This window comes from Botrytis byssoidea, assembly GCF_014898295.1.
Source record: "Botrytis byssoidea strain MUCL 94 chromosome Unknown BBYS_011, whole genome shotgun sequence".
Taxonomy (NCBI): domain Eukaryota; kingdom Fungi; phylum Ascomycota; class Leotiomycetes; order Helotiales; family Sclerotiniaceae; genus Botrytis; species Botrytis byssoidea.
The window spans coordinates 195,967-207,321 of NW_024065852.1; the positions used below are offsets into that span (position 1 = coordinate 195,967).

Sequence of the window (11,355 nt, forward strand, 5' to 3'; positions counted from 1 at the left end):
CTGTCATCACTGCAAATTGCCCTCATTCACCTGTATTATATGTATTCATATAACAGCTCGATACCTGGGTACAATTAAATCTCCCGAAAATAACAAATTGATGCGAGTGATCTTAACATGACAACTGCGAAAGCGTCGAAAAGAAAATAGGATATTCGATTACAATAGTTCGTTCCCGTGAGTTCAAATTTTCTTCCAATCGTCCAATAGGTAGGCAAGCCTTTGCTTACCCGAAATTGGGTCCCTTATCACCAACAGAGGGATCCCAATTCCACATCCAACACTGCCCATATAGGTCGCAGGAACTCTGCCCTAAAGTCTCGTTTATGTCGAAAGATTGAACTTCTTCCGGTGGGATAGTGATAGGATCTTTGGAGTCTTCAACCGCTACCTGTCTTTGTGGTCCACATGTATTGCCACATAAACCAGTGGTGTTCATAGAAAATGTTTCTGAACTTGTTACCGGATGTGAGTTTTGCCAGAGAACTATGAGTCAAAATGTTAGCTCGGTGCGAATTATTTTTAAAAGCAAAATGACATCTGGAACAAGAGGCAGATAACAAAGGCTATGGAATGGAGTCTAAAATACCTTGTTGGATTGACTCGAGGGCATTATCAATTCCTGCATCAAAAGACCAATTGTTCCAGTCCATTCCAATACCAACTTCTTGCGCTAGCCTCGTTTCCGCTGCTTGCGGCTGTCTGTCCCCATCTTGACGGGAAGCTTGCACAGGATCCATCACAAGGCTTTGTGAAGTCTGCAGCGGCGGAGATCTCGGCAGTGTTGCCTTATTTTGCACAGGATGACGAGGTAGCTGATGGATTTCTTGCTCACGCTGCGGAAAATTGGAAGCGACTTTGCCAGTCTCCAGATTTAATGGAGGACCGTCAAGCATTATCTCCATTTCTTTTTTGAATATGAGCCGGAAAAGCTGCTCCAAAACCTTCACCGTTTGTAATGGAACGATGGATGATACCGCGAGCATTCTCTGGAGGGATATTGAATTCGACACCCCTCTTTTTGCATCTTGTGCTTGCTCCGAACCTGGGTCGGATAGGGCAACCATGCCTAATGTGACCCCTGCAGTAAAATTCTGAATAGCGACATATGCAACAGCATGAGTGTCTCGAGCAGCCAGGAGAAGATTTGCGTAGCGCGGTGAAATGTTACAAGTTCGCCTGGCGCAATGCCTGCATTGTTCCAAGCTTGTGGGAAGTAAATGAGACGTGGCAGATGTAGGAAGTACAGCCAAGCAATGGTTGTATCGAAGGAATAGCCGATGAAGAATTATTTGGATATTATCATATGCTAGCTGCAACACAAGAGCTTGTAGCTGGAACAACCTGCATACCTTGACCTCGGAAGCTGAAAGATTGCTAACATCGAGATTCGTGTTTGATTCCAGCTTTAGTTCTGGAGGCTGCCGGTCAAACCACCTCACGAGATTTGTATTAATCGATATAGCTTGTTGAGCCATATTTGAGGGATTTGAGTTTTTTAAATTATAAATGTCACCAATAATAGGAGATGCAATATTATACAAAGCAAATTTGAATCGATGGTACGAGTTTAAGGTGACTTGAGTTGAAGAATCCGCATCCAGAAGTTCTAGAGAATCCAACAATGGATGGACGCTGGAGGCATCATTCAAATTACCAGGCATGCGCACATCGCAATCAGAATCGTTGATGGACAAGGGCCGCCCATATGTAATCGACGAGAACTTGAGAGAAGATTTAGTTGTAACATAACAAAAGAACTTCGACATTCAGAGAATTAATAATATATAGAATCTAGACTTACCTATCATAAACATACAGTGCCCACCATGTGCGGCGACGAACCTCCTTCACAGTCTCGGTGAGAGGTCCCCACAAAGACTCCTTGTGTAGTCCAATTGCCTGTGAGCTTCGTATCCCTGCTCCCAAAATTGCCAGAGCTAGGTTTGGTCTACCATTGTACATGTAAAATGAACTTAGCAAAACACAAACCTGGACCGACTCAATTCCACCGATATCGATAACATCAAAGAGATGTGCTTGAACTTCTTTGAGCATTTGCTGCTGAAATGCCTCTAGATCCAGATGCGTCCTACAGACTTCCAAAGCTTCTTCATTAGTCGTGTACCGCGCCCCCATGGTAAATACCATTAGGAAAAGTACAACGCTTCCAATTTGACGGGGACTAGCCGCTTGACTATCCATCACCTCCTTGTACTCGCTTTCAAAGGAAGCTTCGTGGAAGAGCAACATAAACCAATGCACCGACTTTCTGTAGGATTCTAAAAGAAAATCGCAAACTGGCCGTGGTGGGAAGGCAAACCCTGGAAATAGCGAGTCTAAGCTAACTGACTCGATTGTCTGGCGATCTTTGTTTTGGGTATTTACGAAGTCTCCGCCGGGAATAGCGTTTGTACTATAGCTTTCTGCTGAAGAATTGATTGATTCTTGCTTGTGAATATGAAAGAGCTGTCCATGTTTAGCGATTAGATCTTACAGGTTGCCGAAAGGGTGATCCTCTCAAATGTAGTGTTTACTTACCTTACTTGTAAGTCCAATCGTAGACATCTCAGCATACTTATCTGGCGCGGGGAACGGTGTAGTTTGTCGAGATGCTGTGTCATCATCATGCAGTAAGTTTGACAGGGCTGGACTTGAATATATGCCCTTTTCTCCTTGATTAGGGGGTTGAGGATGATCTAGAAAATCTTTAGTTCGCGAATTTGACGGTCCAGAGTCCCATTCTTTTTGGGTGGCCGAGGGCGTCCCCAAAGTACTAGGGGCAGTGGTACTTTTCCGGGCCGCTTTTCTTCGAGTCTGCTTCGATTTTCTTTCAACGAGCGTTCTGGTCAGCTTTCATAGAATCTATAAGCTTGTACAGCACATACCTTGAAGCTCCAGACGGTGTAGTTACACATGAAGCCCCTGAGCGAACGCATAATAGACATGGTTTTTCGATATCGCACTAGATGTTTTTAGCATGTGATTCCCAGCATTTTGAAGCATGATTGAACTACTTATCCAGGAATAGAACAAACCTTAAGCTTTTGCCTCTGACAACGATCACAGGCATGTCGACAGCCGCCAGATGACGGAGTCTGAGTAGTGGTGGAGACTCCATTTTTTGAGGGATCAGTATCTTGATCCATGGCAGCCAAGCGATTATTGCGTATATGACCTTAAACTTGAGTGATCGAGTTCATAATTTGAAGTATTGACTACCAGATAGAGGGTCAAACTTCCGTGTGGGTGGGAAGAGGAAGGGGGTAACCTTAGTTCTGGGACCGATTAACCGATATCCCTACATCGCGCACGCCCCTGTATCGTGCACACTTTTATTTCTTTTAAAAAAGATATTCTAAATTCAATATATAATCAATGAATCATTGAATTTTATTAATAATTATATATAATATATTATATTACTATTTATTTCTTATAAAGTAATTAAAATATAAAAATAATTATTATATATAATACAATTTCAATATTAAAATTATTAGTATAAAAATATTATATATTAATTTATTTATTAATAGAAATAGCAAAAAATTGATTTTCAATTTTTTTTTATATTAATTTGAATATATTTTAATATAAAGAATTGAAAAAAGTAAGTTTTATATTATAAATTTGATATTATATCAATATATTATTTAAGTTTCTATAATAATATTTTTAAATAAATTAATTATATAGCAAGTATTTTATAAATAATTTTTAATTTTTTTAATTATATAATAGTATTATAGATATTTTGATTAGAAACTAAAATAATTATATTTTATTAAATATATATATATATTATTAATTATAAAAAAATTATTAAAATTAAATATTCGACTTTATAATTAACTACTCAGATTGTTTTAAAACAGATTTTTTAAAAAATTTTAATAATAGAATAATTTGAGTATTAAAAAAAACAGAAGATATAAATTAAATGACTTTATTTCTATAAAAATTTAGAGAATATTAAAAATTGAGGATTTTTGTTTTAAAAAAAATTCTTTAAATATAGATTTATAATATTCTTATTTTGTTCCTAAAAAATCGATTTATTATTACAAACTTAGAATATTTTCATTTTTAATTTATTATTTTTTTGTTTTTATAGATGAACTTATAATAGAATTAAGTTATAATTCCTAATTATTTATTATTTTATATAATTTATTATTATTATAATTATATATTTTTCTAATAATATAAAAATGCTTTTTTCTAATTAAAATCTATAATAATTTGCAATTTGTAAATCTATAACAAAACATTTTAAACTATTTTAAAAGATTTTTACATTCTTTTATTTTTAAATATTATACATATTTTGAAAATTAGATTTAAAACTAATTTTTTATATTGTTGTCAGAATTTCAAATTTTTTCAATATTAATAAGATAAAGAATCCGAAAAACGTTATTTTAATCATAGAAATGTATAATCTAAATTTTTATTAAATTATTAAATACTGAAAATATTTTTTTAAAATCGATTAATATTCTATTTAATATTTCAAATTTATCAAAAACTTATTATTATATTTCATTAATCTTCAATCTATTTTTTATAAATTTTAGTATTATTATAAACAGTTTTGGATTTATAATCAATTTTTAATTCAATAAATTAAAGCGTGCAAGATATAGGGTCGTGCACGATGCAGGGATATCGGTTAACACAATTAAGCTTTTTTGAGATGTCATTCATTATTTAACCTTACCTTTACCACGAGATAAATACCAGAACTCTTTAAGTGATTAATAATATAATATGTAGGATCATGATTCAAGATGCACTTACTTGGCTATCAGGTAAAAATTGAATTAATAATAATGGATTGAAGTCCTTCAAACACTGTTTGATACAATAATTTCTAATAATTATTTATAAAAGATATAACGTAGTTTAACACCGAGTAGCCCATATCACCAAGTAGCCCACTTTCACCTCAATTTACATCTTTCTTTTTCAATATATGTTTTATCAATAATCTATAATAAATTCGAATAATTAAAAAGCTTATATATTCTTTATTATTGAAGTTATTTATAAAAATAAAAAATTAAGTATTTGAAAAATTGTTATATTTTATAATATCCTTTGTATAACTTTTCGATATAAAATAAAAGGTTTATTTCTTTATATAGAAATTCAAGTTAATAATTATAAGATTATAGAATTAGAAGAAAAAATAATTATTTAATATATATTTGATATAAATTTAAAAGGATTTTTATTTAAATTAAAGAATATAGAAGATATAGCAAATTATATTCTTGAATTGAGGGGTGTGAAATGTATTAAAAAGCTTTAGACATATTGATTTATAAAACATCAAATTGAATTAAAGATGTGTTTTAATTGTGTTTATAACTTTCAAAGAGCTTTTTACAAAGATTCTAAGTTTATTGAAAAGTGGTTTTAATTGGTTGTGAATATGTGAGTGAAATATAGCATTTTGGATAGCGATTTTTATAATTTCGATAAAATAAACTTTATAATAGGGATTATATATATAGTAATAGTTGTTATTAATGCTAAGAGATGTGGTAGAAATAAATCAGTATAATTAGACAATCGAAAATAGACTATAGTAATAATATATGGAAATACAAAAAATGAAACTATTTCCTTATTTCTAATAATTCAAGGATAGATTTATTTTTCCAATTAATATATTAAAACTAATCTTTTTATGGAATGGATTATTAAATCTATATCTAATAAATAAACAAATAATGAGATAGATTTAAAATAATTGAAATATTTCGATAAGTATATTAAGAATTGAAAAAAGGGCAAATATTGAATGTTGATATTAGATGGATATAAAAACTATGAATTAATAGTTTTTCAAGTATATTATAAAGAGAATGATATTATATATCTAAATTTATTATTATATTTAAGTTATTTAATTCAGTTATTTAATATTGGCTGTTTTAATAATCTGAAATGTTTATATAATGTTTAAATCAATAAATTTATTAAGGTATATATTAATTATATTTTGAAGGTTAAATTCTTTATAACTTTCAAAACTATATATTAAGAATCAATTATTTCTTAGAATATAAAAGTAGGGTTTTGAGGAATAGATTTAATTCTATTTAATTTTAAAGCTGTATTTTCAAAATTAAATATTCAAATTTATATATTTATTTCTTTTTTTTTCAATTTAAATTAATAAATCTTTTAAACCCTTTGTAATTTAATTGAAGTTTTTTTTTAATCAATATTAATTAAATTTCGAATAATTTGTTATTAATTAAGCTTTTCTATATTTATATTCAAAACTGTATTAACTTTAACTAAGGGTATAAAGAGATTAATTTATAAGAATATACTTTTAAATGTAAAGAATTGTATATTTTGAGTAGCAAATAAAGTATTAAGTAAGTGTTGATGTGTAAAAAAAACTTAATTATGTTAAGGAGGAGTGTTTATTGGATAAAAGATTTTTAATATATTATTTCAATAAGAAATTAATATTCAGATTTAATATAACAAATATCAAAAAAAAAGAAATTCTAATAAAAAAGTATTTTCTAATTAATATTATAGTAAATATGGAAAGATAGGATATAATGCAAGAATCTATCAAAATAATGTAATAGATTCTAAATTATTAAATTCTTAATAATTTCAATTAATTAATTTAATTATTATTGAATAATATGAATTTGAAAGTGTAAATTGAGGTGAAAGTGGGCCACTTGGTGATATGGGCCACTCGGTGTTAAACTACGTTAGCGAATGAAACAATGATAATTATGATTATAAAGATCTCGGAAACGATGAGATATGTAGGTTTAGATGCTTAGATAGATATATACATGTATTGATGATGTATTGATGAAGTGATATTATATTGCATGTATTTAAATTTTAAAATGTCAAGGAAGATGAGGCTCGTGAATTTTAACACTAGCCGCACATTGTGTTTGTATCAATGTAAAAAAAGATATCGAAAAAAGATATCGAAAAAAAATTCAAGGGTTAATATAATCTTCCTAAAGAAAATCAGAAACCAAAGAAAAACATCTTCAACAAACCCTACAATGCCTCCAGAAAAACCACTTCCATATCCAGATGATTTTTCTAACGCAGATGAATACGTCGACTCACTCCTAAACTTTGCAACCACCTCTACCCTTTTCCAAACCCTATGCGGAGGCGTTCATATCCTCGATTTCTTCATCAGAGAGCCAAGTCTCTATCATAAGATTCTCCCCGAAGAATGGCGCGCCTGGTTACTCGACTATCCCTCGATGGATTTTCTAGATTTGCTCATGCGGGATGATCTTTCATTGGCACGTGATATGATCAATCCGCCGCCAGAATCTCTCATCACATATATCCTCAATATCCGCAAGTATTCACTAATCCGAAGCGTGGAGAAGAAGAATCTCAGTGCTAGGAAATTACCTAGACATGTGGCTGTGGGTATGATTCCGAAGAAAATACACGAGGTGACGAATTTTGCGGATTATGTAACGCGGGTTGCGGATGAGGTGAAGGAGGAGAGTGGAAAGGAAATCACGCATTTTGTGGATTTTGGGAGTGGGCAGAACTATTTGGGGAGAACGTTGGCGAGTCCGCCGTGGAATAGGTGGATTGTGGCGGTGGAGAGTAAGGGGGGGAATATTGAGGGGGCGAAGAGTATGGATATTTTGGCGGGGATGGCGGAGAGGGAAAAAGTTATGAGGAATAAGAAGGTTTTCAGGGAGAAGGTTATGGGAGAAGTAGGAAAGATTAAAAGAGCAGAAGGGAAAGTGGATAGGGATGAAGAGGCAGATTTACGACCGGCGAGGGCTTTACAGACGATTTATACCCCAGCTATTGGAAAGGGATATATTCAATATGTGGAACATCGAGTCGAAGATGGAGATTTATCGGATGTAGTGTCTCAAATTGAGGATTTGAAGATTGCAGCCCCAGATAGTGATCTCAACATCATTTCGGAGCCCGGTTCTACTGCTCTTGCTAAGGAAGATATCTTATCCCGCGTCTCGGAAGCAATACCCTCGGAAATAAATCTAATGGCTATATCCATCCATTCCTGCGGCAACCTCTCACATCATGGAATCCGCTCTCTCCTCCTCAATCCTTCGGTTCACGCTATAGCCATCGTAGGCTGCTGCTACAATCTACTCTCCGAACGACTCAACACCCCTTCCTACAAACATCCTCTCCTCCGTCCCAATCTCCGCGCTCTGAATCTTCCACCCCCTTCTTCCTCTTCAGCCTCCGAATCAGATCCCCACGGCTTTCCCATGTCTAACCGCCTATCAACATACAACGAACACGGCATCACACTCAACATAACTTCTCGAATGATGGGTGTCCAAGCACCCGCAAACTGGACCGCCAAAGACAGTGATTCATTTTTCACGCGCCACTTCTATCGCGCCTTACTCCAAAAGCTATTCCTAGATTACGGTGTTGTACAAGCCATCCCGTTAGACACCTCCGACCATCTCGACAAACGAACTTCCACTTCCGCAAAGTGCAACACGACAGAATGCTGTGACGACAAAGAACAGGAGCCCATCACCACAACCCCCATCATCATCGGTTCCCTCCGAAAATCCTGCTATGAATCCTTCACCAGCTACGTGCGAGGCGCGATTCAAAAACTAACCGCCGCCCCAGCTTCTTCTGCCGAGGAACCACAAGTCCCCCGCTCCGACGTCTCATCCATGGTCCAAGCAAAAGTCGGCCATATCACCGATGCCGAGATCCAGGCTTACGAGTCTCAATATTTGGCAAGGAAGAAAGAACTCAGTATCATTTGGTCACTGATGGCGTTTAGTGCTGGGGTTATAGAGTCAATGATTGTAGTTGATCGATACGTGTTTTTGCGAGAGGCGATGGAGAGAGGAGAATGTAGAGATGCGTGGGTAGAGGGAGTTTTTGAATACGGAATGAGTCCGAGAAATTTGGTAGTTGTGGGTGTTAAATAAGTTTGGGAGTGGGAGGGGAAAGGAAAACGGATGGAATATATAGAACGCAAGTAGGAGTAGAGGTTGATTGTTATACAGGCCTCTCTGAAGCCTTGAGAAAAGGTTGTATACTCCCTGGGATGATCAATGAGTGTACATATGAATAGAAATTACACTACATTTTGATCACAACAGAAACAGAAGCCAGGGCTCTCTACTTGAAAACTTGGGCATTCGTTTCATAATTCACAGGTATTCAAATACCTTTCATGTCACTGGTTCAAATCGCTTCAATCTGCACCAATAAATATATGTTGGTTCCTTAGGACGATCATGATTCATTCATTAAAGCTGATGCCATAAGGGGTTAAGCGAAATATCTATCTCTATAATGATATCCCACTCGCCATCAGGCATTAATATACACCTCATATCATAATCATCAACTTTTCCTTAAATTTCTGCTTTAGATACGGACATTTTATCTGGATAAAGCGATATCATCAATACGTAAAATCATTTTCACCGTCTCAGCCGCCAATTCAATAGCGCTCGTGCTGACCAAAAGTGGCTGCAATACATTTTCATCCGCAATATCAACCTTGACACCTCCACTCTTGATACTGACACCTGCATTCTTCTCTCCGTTTGCATGTTTGTGGCGTAATTCGGTGACGACTTTGATGCTGTTGAGACCTGCATTCTCGGCAAGAGTGGTGGGGATTACTTCCATGGCGTCAGCGAATGCCTTCCAGCAAATAGCTTCGGTACCGGTTAATTCTCGTGCTTGTTGTGCTAATTGCGATGCAATTTCGATCTCTGGAGCTCCTCCACCGGCAATCAATGCCTTCTTTTTGACTAAACATCTAACGACGCAAAGAGCATCGTGAAGACTGCGCTCGGCTTCGTCGAGAATGAGGGAGTTGGCGCCACGGCAGACGATGGAGACGGTCTTGCCTGCGCTCTTTGTACCGGTGATCTTGACAAGTCTGGAACCGGAAGTTTGGGCTTCTTCAACGAGGTCGGCTGAGCCGAGTTTATCTTCGGTGAAAGAATCAATGTCGGCGATAGGTTTGCAGCCGGTGGATTTGCAGATGAATTCTACTTCATCACGCTCGATGTCTTTGATACAGAGGATGTTGAGTTTGGCGAGGAAGTGGAGGGAGAGTTCATTAACAGCATCACGGAGGATAGATTTTTGGATCTAAAGGTTGTTGTTAGCACTCTTGTGATAAATAGGTTGACCAAAAAGATATTTCGGGAAAGAAATTCAACATAACATACCAATAAAACGTTACACTTCGCCTTCTTGATCTTTTTAACTAAATTCAACAAATATGTACGCTCTTCTTTCAAAATCTTATCCATTTGTCGGTAGTCGTTGACAACGATTTGATTTTCCATCTGAATACGTTAGCAGTATACGATTTATAGTTTCTCAAAATGACTTACATCAGGCTTTGGAGGACTAAGTTGAAATTGAATAAGTCCAATCTTTGCCTTCTCCATTCTGATAGGTCCACCTCCGTTCTTCAAGACGCCCTGAGTCAAAACAACTCCCTCAACCATCTCACTATCTTCGATGGTACCTCCCGACTTTTTGACTATTCTGATGTTCTTCAAGTCCACATTCTCCGCAGTCTTAATATCGATTGTCTTTGTGACAGCGTTTACTGCCATAGGGCCGAGAAGATTTGAGTATTGTGAAACGATTTTGGAAGAAAGTGATGTGTTGGCGGCTTGTAAAAGAGTTGCGGTGTCGCTGAGAGCAACTGGAACCGACATATCATGTAGAATTTGGACTGAAGCTGCAGCAGCTCTCTGGAACGATTCGGCAATAACTGAAGGATGGATTCCCTTTCCTAGTAATTTATCTGCAGCACCCAATAGACTTCCACAAATAACTACGACTGAGGTAGTTCCGTCTCCAGCCTCTACATCTTGTGCTGCTGAAAGGTCGACTAACATCTTCGCAGAAGGATGCATAACTGCCATACTCTTCATCATGGTGCTTCCATCGTTTGTAATAAGTGTTCCTCCTTTGCCGTCTTGAATCATCTTGTCCATTCCCCTAGGACCGAGCGAGGTTCTGCATGCATCTGCGACAGCTGTATTTTGTCAGCTTTACTTCCGCATGATTTGACTTTTCCAAACACACCTCTGGCAGCCAGAATGTTGGCATTTCGAACAGCCATAGGCTTTTCCTTGTCCTATAGACCACATTAGCTATGTTGAACAACCCCTCTAAGCTACTTAAATGTCCCACCTTAAAGGCATTGTTGGTAGAATTTCCTGCTGATTGTGTAAGAGCCATCTTGAAGTATCTGATATTGGCTGTAGGAAATCTGGAACGTTTAATCTCAGAATATGTTAAGAAGTGACGTCGTCGCGTTTCTTCTCCTACTGC

At 35.8% G+C, this 11,355-nt stretch overlaps 3 protein-coding genes across 3 annotated transcripts; 1 reads left to right on the forward strand and 2 right to left on the reverse strand.

Annotated features, from left to right (window-relative positions):
* Positions 1-90: 90 nt before the first annotated feature.
* Positions 91-3,149, reverse strand: EAE97_006079 (uncharacterized protein; the record flags this gene model as incomplete). Its single annotated transcript, XM_038876592.1, has 6 exons — positions 91-486; positions 590-1,760; positions 1,846-2,469; positions 2,542-2,845; positions 2,889-2,965; positions 3,039-3,149. 6 exons carry the CDS (start codon positions 3,147-3,149, stop codon positions 227-229), a joined length of 2,547 nt encoding a protein of 848 aa, XP_038732299.1. The 3' UTR covers positions 91-226.
* Positions 3,150-7,064: 3,915 nt separating this feature from the next.
* Positions 7,065-8,969, forward strand: EAE97_006080 (uncharacterized protein; the record flags this gene model as incomplete). Its single annotated transcript, XM_038876593.1, has 1 exon — positions 7,065-8,969. The coding sequence occupies one exon, from the start codon at positions 7,065-7,067 to the stop codon at positions 8,967-8,969; it is 1,905 nt and encodes a 634-aa protein (XP_038732300.1).
* Positions 8,970-9,429: 460 nt separating this feature from the next.
* Positions 9,430-11,262, reverse strand: EAE97_006081 (uncharacterized protein; the record flags this gene model as incomplete). Its single annotated transcript, XM_038876594.1, has 5 exons — positions 9,430-10,152; positions 10,233-10,352; positions 10,401-11,056; positions 11,107-11,158; positions 11,215-11,262. 5 exons carry the CDS (start codon positions 11,260-11,262, stop codon positions 9,430-9,432), a joined length of 1,599 nt encoding a protein of 532 aa, XP_038732301.1.
* Between the last annotated feature and the right edge of the window lie 93 nt (positions 11,263-11,355).